Below are 18,006 nucleotides of genomic sequence, written 5' to 3' on the forward strand. Positions count from 1 at the left end.
TATAAACAACTCGAATATCACTGATATGACAACACTTTCTGAGTACGTTCACCATTAATAATGTCAAACTTTCGATGGGAATGTCAGATTTGACATATTCACATCAGTGCTGCCATAATTCAAAACTTCGTATTTTTATTTTACCTCCATATTTCCTTGAACCGATACTGTAAAAGAAAAAGGAAAAAAAAGGAGTCTACGTCCAAAAGATGTTTTAAATTGCAAATTAATCTTCAAAGGATTGAGGTGACTATTTACATTTGGACAAAATTCGAAACTATCATATGAATGTAATAGAAAGATAATAACTGTCCAGAAAAACAAACAAAAGCTTCAAAATATGAAAAAATTTTTGTGTTTGTTTTATAGAGGGTGTTTGGCACATTGGGGTTTTCACTATTCTAAAGCAATTTATACTGAAAATGTATAAAAAATATGTATATTATGACTTACAAACTATAGGGCAAAATCTACAATTTTATTCTGCAACCTTCTTTTTGAAACTATCGATAAAATACGGTCCTTATATTTTGCATATAGAACTTCATGCAATTCCCGATCTATATAATAATAAATAATATACGGCATTTCAAACAAGAAAAGATTCAATGGCAGCGTTTGATAAATAACTTTGTGTATGAATATAGGGCGACAACAATCGATTAGATAATATCGAATAAATCCCTCCTATGGTTATCGGGTTGTATAAATATTAATAAGTCAATCAACAAATTAGTATTAATCCTATACTATCTCTAGAATCAGTTACTCTAATATATTGAATGACGATGATATTGTTTGATATACAGTGTGTCCCTCATAAGAACCGCCACAGAGCTGAGGTGTATAGGGGAACTCAAATTACGATTGTTAAGCAATTTACCTCCATACCAAGTTGCATCAATGAGTTATAGGACCCAAAATTTAAAAAAAAATAATATTTTTGTAACCGTTCAACTTAAAAATATCAGAATTGGTACACTGTTAAAGGCATTAAGTAATAGTAAGTAAAAGGATTCAACAGAAAAAAAAATTTGTTTATACCATAGAAAATTTAATTATAAAACTTTCTTTAATATTGTAAATTTTCATAAAACTTATTTTCAAAGAAAAATGGAATAACAGCAAACATGTTTTCAAGAAAGTTATTTAAAAAGTTGTATACGAATTTATACATGAATTGTTAAAATTTTATTTATATAAGTGTGAAATTCTCGTTTAGCAAAAAAGTGTAAACTGCAGAAGAAGCGTGGAATAATGTCGGAAGAGGTTTTCTAATCGCGTGGTTCCTCATAGAGAAACATTTCCAATTTTGGGCTCCTTCATACGCCTCTGTATCTGTTCTTATACAGGACACCCGGTATATTACTACTGATTATACTAGTTCTGGATTGAGCAAGGTTAGGTTAGGTTTTAAACAATACTTAAAGAGTGGATTCCTACGTTAAATTGTATCTACTTAAAAGCTCATATTTCTAGAAGTTTTTTCGTGGCCCGAAAGTGATTATGTCATAAATAAAATTTACTTACCTTCACTTTTTGGAGCCGGAGGTTTCCTAGTAGCCCAATTTGTTCGGATACTTCGGCTGCCGAGCCATTGCCCGTTCATAGCTGCTATGGCACTTTCGGCTTCCTGCAACAAATTAATCTGTATCAAAATTGGGAACAAATATCTCGACGAGCTAAAGCGCAGGTCAGCTCATACATTCTGAATCATCAAGTGTAGAGTCACCTTTTTAAATAATTTATAAATTATTGTATTTTAGAATTGCTGAGAACGAAGTCAAATTTGCTAAGCTTAGAATTGGGGTTCAAACACCTAAAAAAACGACGAGATTTCCTAGATTCAATAGAGAGCAGCTGGAGTGATAATATACCTCAAGTATACCAGTTTCTGATTGAAGTTTGGTATAGTTATAGCTGGTAATGACTTGTCTAATGTCCAACACGCAGCATCCAAGACAAAGCTACTGCAAGGGGATCTAGAAAGCGCGTGAGGCAATAATTGCCGTTATAAAGATGTTAAGACCTGATATAATTCAACCAAACTGCATGATATTCGTTCTATTAAATATGCTATTAATCATTATATAGAAGACAAAGGGCACACTGTGTCCAATCTTGCTTATAATCTATGAACAGTAGGTGCAGTTCTAGATTTTGGTCTTGATTTTTGATCTATATTGTTTATAAATATGTTCCGTCGTGCTTCGCCCCTTATGAAGCTTCCTTAATATTTACCGACGTTTTGGTAATAAACTGGTTCCTGTTTGTTCCTCATTATTCTGGTCAACACTTTGTAGGTCACATCCAGTGGTGTTATGCATCTGTAGCTCTCGCACCTTCCTTATCACTCTTCAAATCCTTTTATGTAGCTCTCGTCCACTTATTTTGAATATTTCCGCTTTGAGACCATTTTCTCCTCCAATTTTATTATTTTCCATTTACCATAATTCGCGTTTTATCTCCGTGTCTTAAAGTTTTTATAAGTTCCCTTCCATTTTCGTGTTCTGTTACCCGTTGTTCCATGTTATCTGAGCTTTGCTCTGTTATCATTCCAGATTACCAGAATATTCGGCCCTTATTTTTTATTTTAAGTGTTGGTTTCCTATGATGGCCCTTCAGGGCCCTACTGCTCTATATATTAGATATTGTATTTGATGCAAAACCAAATTGCGTGCAACTCAAAAATATATTTCACAGATATTATACTTAAACTTCAAATAAAATCAGCCTGCCGAGTATTGCATTGGAACACAAACAGTTTCTTTAACGATCTAATGAATTGAATATTTTCACGCTTCGAATAAGCTCATACACATCAGCTCCATTGTTTGTTAAATGTAAACAATTGATGATACAGATATTAAATTCTGTACAATATGTTCAACTATAAATTTTGTATCTTTAGGCTGTCACAAATTAGAATGGATAATGTGGATTGTAGAAAGACGCTTTAAAACGAAAAAGTTAACGAGATTTCAGAAAGTTCAGAAACGAAATTTCATCGGTGCAAGAAACCTCAAGGTTTGAGAATGAAAAAAGTTAAATAAAGACACGTATAGCTTCAAATTGTCGCTCACAAAATTTATTTTAACGCTTCATTTGGATTTCGCAATCGTGGTCAGTCTCTCCATGACCTCCGTTTAGTTCATTTGGAACTTGAGTACACAGTGGTAGTAATTTTGTGTGGATTTCAATATGGACAACGTCGACGTGGTTTCAGACTCTGACTAGAAGTCCTAAGACTCATACGTGAGCGGGGGGCACGTTGTTGCAATTTTTAGATTATTGTTAAAATGACAATAGCTATCAAACAATTTATACATTTGAATACCTCGTTAATATGTCTATTCATCAATGAAAATATGAAAGTTATCAAAACCACTGTAAGTTTTTCAAAAAGAAAAATTTAAGCAAAAAAGTCGATTGTAACAACACTTACCTCCGATTTGATGATAGTTGTTACACCTTTGGGGTGCGAGGTTTGTTAAATTAAAAGACAGAATCGTCAATTATTAATAATTTTTTTATTGTTTGAAAACCTTATAAACAAAAGAGATCACTTGAGACAGTTTTATTAAAATTATGAATAATTAGTAATTTTGAATGTGACATAACTTTTTTAAACCTTATATAAAAACACACACAAAAAACTTCGTCTACAAACCACAACTTGTATAAATTATTTATACTTATAATTATTTTAATAAACCATTGCCAAACTAAAATAATATTTCTTAAGAAAATATATATTATACAGAGGTAGCAATACTCTTATGCAAATGTATGAGTGAACGTTTCCAGTTACATATTTGACATAGACCCACATTTTGCATTCTAAACATTCCAACCAATCTTCTTTCTTAGAAGTGCTGTAACCTTAGACCTAAAGACTAAACAAAACCATTCATCAGTATCTAAGTATCAGAATCTGAATTTGATACAACAATTTACACTATTTACGAATGCATAGATAAAGACAAACTAGTAACAGGGATATTCCATTCCAATCATTCCATTTTACTGGAAATCTTAGGAATAAAAGGTCCAGCATATATAGTTTTTTTGGATAATCGAAAACAACAGGACAAAATAAAGACGAAAGAATTGACGTGTGGAGTGCCTCAAGGAACGGTCTTGGGGTGACTATTTACATGAATAATATATTTTTGCTGATGATATTGTGGTCGTATATAAAAACACAATTGGTACAACTTGAAATTAAAAATTGAAAGGGATTTTGTAGAAATTTAAACATGGTTGGACTATAGATTATTATCGGCGAATTTCAAAGAAACAATTTATCTACAATTCGGCAGCCTTGAGAAAGCTCTTCCAAAATTTTATATAATTCTTTCACATTAAAACCAGCAAATGAAATTGTCGAATTTTTGAATATAAAATAGAGAATTATGTTTTATCAGAGTTTAGTGAGAATACATCGAAGCTAGAGTATTAGATATCCGTCAAATATATTATTGACATGTCAATTTAAGATAATATTTAAACAGGGATAAATTATTAGGACAAACACATGGCTATGAAACTAGGAATAAACAAAAGTATGTTGCACCCCTTATGAACAAGAACATGGAACAGAGAAGTTATTTGTACTTGGCGACTGTATTTTATAACAATCTACCAAACGAAAATATACTAAAAATATTCATAACTGCACTAAAATGTCATATATGGAATAGATCAAGAAAATATATTCATTAATTACTTGACAGTTCTTGATCTAAAAGAAACTGAGAACGTACATTGACTGTGATGCCATATTTATACAAAAATGAGTTTATATTATATGAAAACATATTATATACTTCACTTTTTTGTGTTGTTCCATTTCTTAAATGTAACAGTTAACTTAGATAAGTTTAGAAATAAGTACTAAATTTTTATTTAATTAAATATCCCACCACGTACAAATTATCGTACAGATAATATCTGAGGTTTTTTATCTGTTTATTGGAGTAAATGTATATATATTTAGATATTTCAACTCAATGTAATTAATTATACAATGTATTTTTTATGCCAATAAATATTATATACATTCTTTATCTTATCTTTTACTTTTTCGCTCATTTTAGAGGACTCTCATTTACATTTGTCTTTATTTTTGTTATAATTTTTTCGGGTTTTGGCTAGTTTTTGTTCTTAGCCTTTTTTAATGAGGCTTTGTCTTGGTTAAAATCGGGACGGATGCACACAACCTAGCAGCTTGATGCTCGATGTTATAAGAAAACAAATAAGTCTAATTATATTAACCAAAGAGTTTGAAATCCTGGTAAAAAAGGCGCGTAATTTTTTATTCTTGCAACAAGCTTCCTTACATATAACAACTTTTTTGCGTTCCAGTTTGATGATGAAACGCAAGACAAATTCCTGTTCTCTTCATAAACTGAACTATTTTATCGACCCCTACGTCATTTATTATTATCAATTGTGTACCTCTTCTGAAGAGGAATATTTTTGGAGAAAATAGTCATCATAAAGTGGAATTGGGCTATTCATATGTCCAGGATTGAATGTGGTAAAAAAAGACCTATGATTAGGTGCACAAACGACCTGGAAATTACATTAAAAAAAAACCGAATTGATTGAGTCCTTATAGATTTTCACTGCAGAGAACTTTTTTACAAGAGATATGTTTCGTAGAGTTAAGAAATCATCTAGAAACTATATTTTTCAATTTAGTAATAACTATAAATTTCCATGTTAGATAGTTTGTATAAAGAATCATTTGTTGAATGTGGAATCATTTTGTTTTTCTCATTTTTCACAAAAAAATCTCAACGTCAGATGAAAACTACCGACAAAGCTTCAGCACATTTAATAAATAAATCTTTTTTCTAGCACGATTAACCGATTTTCGTTTCAACCTCAGTTTTGTTTGTGAAGGAAAAACTGAAAATTGTGTCAACAAACTTTGAATGTGGGTCTGACGTACTGAAACGATGAAGGAAAATAATCGATTTTGGGCCTTATACAACAGATTCTACCTAATAACCACATTATAATTAATCAACGAGAACTGGCTACACGGTAGTAGGAATTTGCCTCATCATTTAATCTAAGGGTTTGCATTTAACGACGGTTACGTCACCGTTGCCAAAGGAAAAGGGAGTTATGTAGTTTACTTCCTTTTCCTACACCAAATAAAAAATTCTAATTGTTGAAAACGATATTATGTTAAAATTTTTTTTTCTCTCCAGATTAGCAGATTTCTTTAGTAAAATACGAAAACACTTTTTAAAAGATTGTACAAAATTTTGGGTAGGTAAGTCCATTTTTTTTTTAAACTTCTCGCATCAACCATGTTAATCATTAGCGATAAATTTGATAATTTAGTCACAACTTATTAACTGAAGAAGTAATTAACATATACGAGGCTTGTCCATAAAATAAGGTTTCCATCGAATTTTCATAATGAAAAACATGTTTATAGGCATTGAATTGGGAAGCTTAGACTTTATCCTTTGAAGATAGTTCAACCCCATCTTCTTGCTCGGCTGTGACATGTGTTCCTCTCAAGTGTTTCTTCAACACCTCACACAGTTGGGAATGAATGTCCTACAGAGCGCAAAGCACACCTAGCGTGAGAATCGAATAAAAGCTCCATCTTTCATGGTTACAAGACTACAATGAACGTTGTGTCCGCAGCTCTTGGGAACTATATTTTATGGACAACCCTTGTACACATAGATTTGTTAGTTTTACATAGTGAATATTCGTGTGTGATTTTAGTATAACCTAATCTTAGTCTGGCTATTACGCTTTGTTTTGAGCAATTTCTGCATATTCGAAGACAACTATTCATATTTTTCGCAAATTGAGCTACTACTTTCCATTGAACATATTTAAGGGACATTTTCGTCATGAACAACAGTTTTCCATGGGCTTTCCTTACCTTACATGTCTTGACTTTTATCTTTTAGCTATGCGAATGAGCTTGTTTATGCCACGGTAAAGCTGGATCATTTAAAAGAAAAATATCAATTTTGTTATTATGATAAAAGAGATAACTTCAACGAAAATACGTTCAACCCTCTACCAAAGACAGTATTTACCAGTGAAATCATCACTCAATAAGTCGTTTTACTAAGAAAAACACATTTTTTTGCCAAAATTTGATTTTATTCATCAATGTAATCTCCTTCAAGAGTAATACAATCATTCCAATGCTTCTCTAAATTCTCGATGCTGTGCTTGTAAAAGGATTTTCCTTTTGCTTCATTTGCCTCAATTGCTTATTCATTTGAGCTGAATTTCTTACTTAACCTAACCATCGTCGCCATCGACTTATGAATCGGTGCATTCTCTTGGTGAAGCAGTGGTTTTTTCGTCGACATATGAGGCCGTTTCTCTATGATTTCTGCATTCAACAGCTCCAACAGATTTAAGATCCAAAGTAATGGATGCATGTTCCATCCATTGTCAGATATTGACGCAAAAAATCTGAATTATTACGTGTAAACATGACCAAAATTTTCTTTGAATCATCAACACGTTGTTGTTTTTGATCGACTATGAGTAAACGCGACACCCACTTTGATAAAAGCTTTCTCATGGTCAATGTTCATACATAATAGTAAACACACTGTCTTATGATATCTTTTTGGCATCAGCTATCTCACGCAATTTCAATTTACGATTAGATATAACTAAATTGTGACTTTTTTTGATATTTTCTGGAGTAACCACCAATTGGACAACCAGAACCTTCACCATCATCGGTGTCTGTACGTTTAAATTGAGCAAGCAGAGTCCGGATAACGATTTTGAAGACATTGATGAGTTTGTACAGTATTTTTTTTCATTAAGAAGCAATTATAAATTAACACGAAATTGTTTTGAGAATAACAAAACTAGCTTCACTTAAATGGTTGTCACTTTTCTATGACTGATCGAAATGTCATGAAATTTGACACATAAACTTTTGAAAGTTGGTACTTCATAAACGTCATTTGGATTTGAAAATGGCAGTGCCATCTGGGTGTCAGTCACACGACTTATTGAGTGATGTTATATGAATTGTTGACGTATTCTCTACAAACATAATGACAATATTTTGGAGGATATTTAGGGAAATTAGGAATACTGAATAATAGAAGTTTAGTTTGATATCTTTTCATTCCACCCAAAAGGTTTCTTCGTTTACTATTCGATTATACTGTTGACGTATTATTTAAAATTATTTTATTTTATTATCAAAAATAATGGCATTAGATTTAGAGGCTCTGTTTCTAAGTCAATTACTTGTAATGTATTGTAATACAACCTTGTATTTTATAAACAATCTTGAATGTGAATCTATATGAATCCCATGTGCATATTTCCTATATTTCGTATGCAAAGTATTGCAAATGTGACTACACTCATTTCCTACATTCCACTTTCATACACTATCAAAACGAATTTCATTTCATTATGACAAATGGCTTTGATATGAGAGATGAAATATCTTGTTTTTCTTGTACAGTCAAGTCGACGTCTGTTGCATATTTTTCGCATACTACTAATATAAATAACAAAAAATTCAATGTATACATTTTTCACTTTGATATTTCCCATTTTGAAATAAACTGGGCTTAAAGACAAAAATAGAAGGTAGACTTAGGCTTAATCATCATATTCCCGCCAGGAAAGTTCATTTTTTCTTATATATATAAAATTACTAATCCAATTCTACAGGTACGTATCTAATCGTATCTAACTTAATCTAACATAACCTAATCAATAGACAACATCAAGAGCAAGGGTATCGGTCGAACACTAAGACCTAGTCAAGTTTTCAAAATCATTTCAAGAAAATACACATTATCAGAATTAAAACATTTGTCCTACGAAATAGATTCCGTGAATTTGGACCCATAGGAGTTGGTATCTGTTTTGTGATGTTCTGTAATCAGATATGTAGCTTCTGAAACAGAAGACATTGTGTGGGCGAGGGTCACTAAATTTTTCAAAAACTGATTATAGCCATCAAATCTTTCGTACTTTGAATTTATGATAAGGAGAGGAAACCAAATCCGGCACTGTATGCGTATAGAAAATAGTGTTATTGCTGTAAGAAACTATCCAAACTGCACAAAAGAGATATTTATAACTTTACTCTGAAGCGTGTGGTGCTGAACGGATGCGAAATCTGGCAATTAGATAAAATCCAACAATACCAGCTTCTAGCGTTGGAAATGGATCTCTGGAGGAGATCAGCGGGTGTTCCGACAACGCAAGGAACTAGAAATAAATAAGGGAAATCATAGGTGCATAAACAACAATAACAGATGATGTACAAAGATTGTTTATCAGGTAACGAAAATTTGAGAATTTTGTTCGAATTTTTATAAAATGTCAAAACAGGTTGATTGTTTAGAGCCCGAGATCGCTCTTGTGAAACATTCATTGGCAAGGGGTATGAAGTAGAACATTATTTTTATCCAGAATTATTTAATTTTGAAAAATACCAATTTTTTTTCAAAAGGTTTTTTGGAATTATCAATTCTGAACATTCAGTTATTTTTATCATGTCCTTATCTACACTAATATTGTTTTTATTTTCTGTGATAACAAGAAATTATCTCGGTTACTATATTGTCAAACAAACTACATCTTCTCGTTCGTCTTTGAATACACTCTATATTTTACTTAATTAATTTATTTAAACACTTAAGCTACACTTAACTAACATATATAGTGATAATTAACTTATACTATACACTACTTGTATAATAAAATTTTCACTATTTAATAACTATGAAATGAATTCTTATTATAAACTAAGCTCCAGCTGCTTAACAAACCAGTTTATATACCCAAAACGAATTTTTCATACATTCTAGAAAATAAACAAATAGATAAAAAGACCTTCCTAGAAATTAGATCTAAGAAAATAATATAAAAAACTCGCAGCTGTTTATGAAAGCATATCAAAGATGCCGTAAACCGGTGAAATCAACATTATAACATAACAGGACCGGTTTCACGGTCCATGTCATGGAAGAGTTTGTAACAGTATAATATGATAATAATCCAAAAATTGGACACAGATCATCCAGATCCAGAAGTATTGCAAGGCTTTCAGAAATGGTCGTCAAATGGTCAAGTCAACAGGCATACTCAAAGTTCTTGTAGTGATATCAACGCACACATTTTAGATATCATATGGACAGTTATGGCACCCAATTTAGTTCTATTATTTTTTTTGCGATTAGTTGAATTCCAAGCTTTTTGCTACACCACCTGAATCTAATCAATTTCTTCCAAATAGAGTCGTGACTGGTTAATATTTAGAGAATTTAGAGAAACAGTGTTGTAAAGAAACGTGAAGTAGCTTCTAAATAATGTGCTACTTTTGTCAGATAATGTTTTTCGATTCATGTTGCTAAAGGGGCGAAGAAAATGAATCAACTATAAATATCGACCTCCCTTAAATATACATGGTTTTCAAATCCAAAGATAATTCGAGATATTAGGAGTAGTTATTTTACTGTACTGTACAAGAAATAACGATACATGAAAAGTTTTGGTTTTTTTAAACTTAATGCTAGACGAAAATGGAGAACCAATAAATAGAAATACCATTATAAATTCCAAATCTCTGTATACGTTTTTTTAGGTTAGTGTTTCAACATATTTTATATGAGCGTTACCAGCAAACAGCATCGTCGACGGCACCACCGTCCTTTCCATAGTAGAGATTTGATTCTCGAAATTCCTGCTTTTATTCGGAAACAGGCATGTTCTGCTAAATTAAAAATACACCTTTGTTGTCTTGATCCGTACGCATCAACAGCCAGCTTTAAGGTATTAAGATACGGCAAGGAAAGAATTTCTTCTTGGGAATATTAAAATACTTCTTCGTAGAAGTCGAACAAAATCAATTTATTCCCGGAAATATATTCTTTGTTTGTACAAAGTAGAGTGCATTTATTATTGAAGATACGTATTATTAGGATAAGTGGATGCAACAAGTTCTTTCGACGATTGTTTGAATTTATATTTTGTTAAAACCGTATACAAAATTAATTATTAAATGTGACTTGAATAATCCAGTTGACTGATCAAATAATTTATTAATATTTTATGGAACTAAGGTACATCATCAGGATGTGATGGGGATAAGAATAATTGCTAGAAAACAACTTTTCAATTTAAAATTTATAGAAAACAGAACAACTTAAGACTTTTAAAAAACAAGTGCATACAGTTATTTCAATAGAGTTTTTGCAGTCATGAAATTAAGTATGATTGGTTATAACTGACGAAATTTTTGATTGGGAAAATTAATCAACCTGTATAATTGATAGAAATATATATGGCTTTCGATGCAATCCTCCCAGTTTTCTTTCGATAACGTCCAATTCTTATATTCAATATATTTTCAAAAGTTTTTGCTCATCCCATAATCAATTCTTCCATATTTCCAAGGGTCTTACAAACCCACATGTTTATATTTTGTCAATGAGTGCTATAAGTAAAAACTTGCAAGTACCGGCTCATTTCTTCATTATTCTTCAACTGTGACTTATTTTTTCGATGTTTATGATTGTAGTTTAGTCCCAGTTGTAAGACGCAAGGATTTGTTATGATTTATACTTTTTGGACCAAATTTTCAAATATGTGAAACCAAGAAACTATCGATTGGGTACAGTATACCCAAAAGTAACTTCTGAATTAAAAATACCTTGACGTACCGTGGACTATAACGTGAAAAAAATATTCATTCATCAAGACCACCACAACCGCTGAAGATAAAATGTGTTGAATGATCAGTAAAGGTTATTGACGACTCATAGGCCCAGAGATAGTAGCTTGGATCAATGAACTCAGGAATCTGCCTTTTAGTACTTATACAATGGAAAAGAGATTGAGATAAGCTGGGATTTTTGGTAGGGCAGCAGTGAAGAATCCTTTTTTACAACTTTAAAATAAAATTAAGAGGTTACAGTGGGATTAAGGGAGTTTATTGATCGATGAGTCAATGCTTGAGCTTTTTGGGACCAATAAAAGATCCACTAAAAGTGTTTGTGCGTAAGACTAAGAAAGAACGGATGTTAGATAAATATGTAGTCCCGCATGACAACGATACCAAGCAGTCCTTGTAATAATTGGAAAATAAGTAATGATTTGGCCATCATAATAACCCGACCTCAACCCGATTCAGTTGTAGGACAAATTGGACAGGAAAGGCAGAAAGCAGGGACACTTTTTGTCGATATTAATGTCCCCCAATGGCTCGTAATAAACATGAACTTCAAAATATTGTTTCTATGAAGTATCCAGAATTCATACTCGATAACCTGTTGGCTAAAGGTGTATAAATTCAATCAGCTCAGAGAACCTGTTTTAAGCTAACCAGAAATAGAGCTCCAGCTCTATTTAAATCTATAAAATATCAAACGGTCTTTTTTATTTCAATTAGTTCATATACATTGCGACCCTATCAGTTTTTTTATATGGATGGATTTAATACTTTTTTAGAGGAAACAATATATTTGAGAAATGTAGTTTATTACAATCGAATATTAAAAATTCTTTTTCAATTATTTGCTGTCTCCATTTGATAGTTCAAGCGTTAAATACTGTTCGTATTGTTGGGATTCTCAATTTACGAGACTCCATTCTTTTATTAAGCACTTAAGGTTGATATTACTTACGTTTGAATTAAATGAGTGCTACTACATGTTTTTCGTCTTCTGGTGGTATTAGAAAGATAAATTGCTCTTTCCAAGGAAATGTGTGTTATTGATTTCATTTTTTAATTACTTATAATAATTTTGTTGAATGAGGTTTTTGTGGATGTGATATTTTCTCGTTACTAAAATAGTCTAGCTCTGCGAGAGAAGTTCTAATGGTTATTTTCAAGTCACATCGTCAAGTAATTGTTTGCAATTTAACGTGAATGGAACAATTTATTTAAAGAGTCTCTTAAAAACAAATATGGCTGTCATTACTTCAAATGACAATCGAGTTGAAATATCGGTTTGAAAAAAGACGATAACAAATTGATGCAGAAAAGACTATTGCTACAGATAAAATAAAAATAAAAGGAAACCACTATTATCGTGTAATTTGAAGAAAACTATAATCTAGTTACCGCAACTGTATTAAATATTTATAAACACACAACTATTAAACATTTATAAGCAGAGCTCTTTTTATAAGACTGAAGTTAAGGTTTAATAAATGGCTACCGAAATATTAAAAAAAAGACGATTCCCTCTATACAGGGTGGTACAAAAATTTCTTGATATGTATATAAATTTTTTATCAGATATAACAGGTTTTTCTCAAAAGTATCGAACCTATCTTAGATCATATTGGTGTGTGTTTATTTTGTGTTGTTTTATGTGCATCAAGTCTTCATTTAGTTTTTAAAAATTTAAATAAATTATTACTGGTGAAAGATCATGGGTTTACAGCTATGATCCCAAAACAATTGCCAATAGCACAAACGGATGTCAAAGTCGGATCGAAATCAAAACCAACGACCTTGACACAATGTGGCAGACTTCGCATTCAATAAAAATTGTACTGCAATGCTTAACAAAGTGACAATTCTAACAGTTCCGCCAAATCCAATACTATCTCAACAAATACAAGCTTGATGTTTTTGGATCTTTCCCAGATTACAAACGCACCGACCATGTGAAATGCCAGGAATCTACTTTTTGGACAAAGACACCTTTTTGTGAAGTTTGTATATGAACTGTTTTCGCTTTCTTTAATTCAGACTTGAAACAGAGACGATGAAACTAATGAGACAAATGTAATTTTGACAACTGCTTCCCAAGACAGCTTAAGGAAGCGCTACACTATGAATTTCTTTCACTTATAATTTCTATCATACCAATTGTTTCGGCCCGCCACGTAGTCCATTCATTAAATTCCAAAATAATACAATTTAACAAATTTCTCTTTCATAACAAGTAAAGGTTGAAATGGTGCCAAATATAATGGTGTCCGTTATTTGTTTACTTATACGAACAGATATTTAAATCTTGTCGGTGAGTGCGACATGTTACAACTTGCAATTATTTCTATGGTGTTTATGATTGTAGTTTAGTCGTAGTAAAGAAACCTCTTTTAAGACGGATCTTGTTTGGAGAATAATAATATTGTAAATGTCTTCGGATTTGGATGTACTCAATAATAATTTCTAATTAATAATGCATTTAGCACCTATCATATTCCAATGGCAGTTTTATATCAATATTCACGCCGGTACTTCATGTGGTTGACGACTACGTTGGTATTGCAACATTGGCAATGGATACCCGCGTCAAAGAAGTACTCAACATTGGAATGAAGCTGGAACAAACACTTGTAGTATAACTACACACACTTCTTCACCCCTTGCGCGTGTATGCAAGTGTTTTATATTAAAAACCAAAGTTACCACTATCATATAGTTTATTTTGAAAGAATTTATATCTGTTATATGCTGTTTATCACTTTTTTACCAAATTTTCATTTCTTTAGGTAAATTTCGCTAATATCCTTTCGTCTAATGTTTAGTCAACGTTAGTGAATGTTAGGGCATATGCTGGACGCATCGAGTAGTTGCAGCACTGCTGACTAACCAACGTTTAGTCGTACGTTGGAAACGCGAATGCTGGACGCATCGTGTAGTACCGGTTTAATATAAATTTTCAGAATGTTTTTGATCAATCGTACCAATTAAACTACACTGAAATGTCGAAATAGAAAGAAAATGCAAAATAAGATATTAGTCAACTATACGAAGTCTGGTTATTAAATAATAATAAATTATTATATTTGTGCAGTAGAGGTTTGAAACGAATGTGTGTTTTTCTCGTGGAGCAACTTATCAATCTCAAATTTCTTGTTGAGAGAGCACTGAAGATGACCTGCGCCTAGGTCGCCCTGACTGTTTCAACTCAGGAAACAGTGACCAAAATCAACCAAATTGTGCGTGCACATCGTCGAATGAGCATCCGGATAATTGTCGAAGTTGTTAACGCTGATAAAGAAACGGTTAGAAAAATTTTACACGAGGAATTACACATGATGAAAGTTTGTACGAAGTTGTTGCCAAAAAATCTGCCTCCTGACCAAAAGAAGCTCTAGCATCGACGCAGATTTCTTGGAAAGGGTAAACAAAGATCTGCTTTGAAAGGGACCCAATTTGAGTCGATTGAAGCGGTAAAGCAAAAAACGAAAGAGCTCCTGTAGGTACTCGCCAAAGAAGACTTCCAGCACTGCTTCGATGAATGGAAAAAAACGTATGGAAAGATGTATGGCAAGGGGAGGGAAGTATATTGAAGAGGAGCATTCGAATGTAGAAGAATTTTTATAATAAAACCGTTTTTCTCAGTCTCGTTATTTAATAGCCAGACCTAGTAATCCCAAAGTTTGAATGTTATGACGATGATGAATTCAAGTATTGTGACCCAAAAAGGAGGTATAAGTATTGACAGAAATGAAGCAATAGAGATTCTCACTGTTATACTAAAATTTTCTTTGTCTTTAGGACAATCGATTTTTATTTGAAGAGGGACAGAACAAACATGTTATTGCTGGTGTTTTTTTATACTATATCGTTGTCACAGTTTTCACTATTGCAGACTACAAAGATTCTTAGTTGGTAATTTTTTTTCAAAATATATTCAAGTGCTCTTGATTTCTGATTAAATAATAATGTAAAAAGCGCAAAAGCGCAATCTTGGTAGAAAAACACTGTTTTGCTTTCAAGAGAGCATGTCTTCATTAAAAAAAATGAATTTAAAATTTTCTCTGGAATTTGAAATTTTATTACTGGCGGAGTGACTACAGGAACTTAATAGCTTCAGTTGGCCTTTTATGTTAAAATTGAAAATTTTTATTAGTATGAATTTTCCCTGCGGTTCCGGTTATATCCGAACATAATTACAACACACAGGGGATTATGTAAAAGCTGCCAGCAATAGATTAGTTGCGTATTGAAAAGGCGTTTCACAGTTTCACTTAAATTCAGGGTGGTTTTTTCAATTTCCGGTAATATGCGGCGTTTTATGTACCACGCTTTTAGAATTTAGTTGTGGCTACATTTATAACTGTGGTGACGTCTATTAGAAACTTACTTTTCAATTGAATTTTCTCAAATTATTTTATTTATTGATGGACAAATTCGTTTAGGGATATCACAAATTCGATTATTTTTTATAAAATTTATGAATCATTAAATGACAAACAGGAAATAGAAGATATCGAATAATACGCTAAAAAATTACTCCATTAATCGGGAATAAACCGCAATTTGAGATAGTTGTCTCCGTTCTGATTTTATCTGTAATTTAGGGCAGTTTGGTGTTCGTCTTTTATAGAGACTTTATCCCTAAGAAAACGTTTTAGGGGCTGATTTTAATTGGGATTCGAGACTACTTGCGAAATATGAGGATTAATTACAGTCACAGGTAAAAATATGAGACAGTAAGTTTAGACCATGCATTATAAAACTTAATGTAATCAACAATCATCACGATATCAACTTACTGCATCAAAATAATTTCGTTTTATATAATTTTGAAAAGAAACATTACATACATTATTTTGTTTTGTTACCGTTGAAGATCTATTGTATACGTATACTCATTTCCATTTCGGATATACGAGGTGTGACTATCAAATAATGAGAATGACGATGTTAAATATTTCCACCTTCTATATATTTCCTTCTACTATACTATAACACTTCATGCAATTCTTCAAAAATGTGAAAAGACACACAAAGCGATCATTTAAATATCATTGTCAGCTGATAATCGATAAATGATCTTTCAAAAAGAATCTAAAACAAAAAATTTGGGTTTAACTCGAAAAAAGTGATTAGAGGCATGACAGCTAAAATTAGAAAAATTTCGAAAATCTAAGAAACATTTTTAGATGATAATATTTTAAGACCTTAAAAAAGTATCCAAACTTAAAACTTAGGATTTGTGATTGATGATGATTAAAAAAACTGACTAAAACAAAGAAAAATTTCACGGCTAAATTGGAAAAATATGATGAATTGATCATTTTAAAACCAGCTGATAGTCAATAAATTATCATTTAAAAAGGATCTGAATAAACAAATTTGAATTTAAATCTAAAAAATTGATCAAAACGATTATTAAAATAGTTCATCATTTTATAAAATTAGAGTCTAAATACAAAAGCTGATTGGAACAACAACAAAATTGGGAAATTTCTCACCTAAATTGGAAAAAATTATGAAATACTCACAGATCGATCATTCAAGAGCCATTTTCAGCTGATAATCAATAAATAATTCTTAAAAAATGATCTAAATAAAAAATTGAGGTTTTAATCTAAAGAACTGACCGAAACGAATAAAGTTTTGAAAATTAATGTGATTAATTTGGAAAAGTATTGAAAATAAAGATATTAATCAATCATTTTGAAAGAATTTTTAGCTGATAATCAATAAATGATCTTTTAAACAGGATCCAAGCAAAAAAATAATGTATAAATAAAAAAAAAACTATGTGGGATGAAAAAAAGTGACAGCCATTTGAATGAAGATACTTTTGTTATTTTCAAAATAATTTTGTGTGTAAATTTATTATTGCTTCTTCATGAAAATTCTATACAAGCTCAGCAATAACCAAAATGTTATCCGGTCCCTGCTCTATCGAAAAGAACCGTGCCGTACAGACACCGATGCCGATCTGGTCGTCCAATTGAGGTGATTACTCCAAAAAACATGAAGAAAGTCCACAAATTGGTTTTATTGAATCGTAAATTGAAATAGTTTGAGATAGCTGAGTCCATAAAGACATCAGAAGGCAGTGTGTTTACAATTTTGCATCAAAATTTGTCCACGAGAAAGCTTTTTTCAAAGGGGGTACTGCGTTTACTCACAGTCGATGAAAAACAATAACGTGTTGATGATTCAAAGCAAAGTTGGGCCATGTTTATACGTAATAAATCAGATATTTTGCATCGAAAGTTATGGCTTCAGTATTTTGGGATGAGCATGGAATATTGTTT

The 18,006-nt window shown here is 31.7% G+C and overlaps 1 protein-coding gene across 1 annotated transcript in view; it reads right to left on the minus strand.

Annotated features, from left to right (window-relative positions):
• Window positions 1-18,006, minus strand: part of LOC130451698 (cytotoxic granule associated RNA binding protein TIA1-like) — a 168,262-nt gene that overhangs the window by 34,678 nt on the left and 115,578 nt on the right. The window contains exon 4 of the mRNA XM_056790885.1: window positions 1,531-1,633. Within this exon, the coding sequence (XP_056646863.1) occupies window positions 1,531-1,633 (103 nt within the window). The remainder of the gene's footprint in view (window positions 1-1,530; window positions 1,634-18,006) is intronic.

The sequence above is a fragment of the Diorhabda sublineata genome, chromosome X, assembly GCF_026230105.1.
Source record: "Diorhabda sublineata isolate icDioSubl1.1 chromosome X, icDioSubl1.1, whole genome shotgun sequence".
Classification (NCBI taxonomy): domain Eukaryota; kingdom Metazoa; phylum Arthropoda; class Insecta; order Coleoptera; family Chrysomelidae; genus Diorhabda; species Diorhabda sublineata.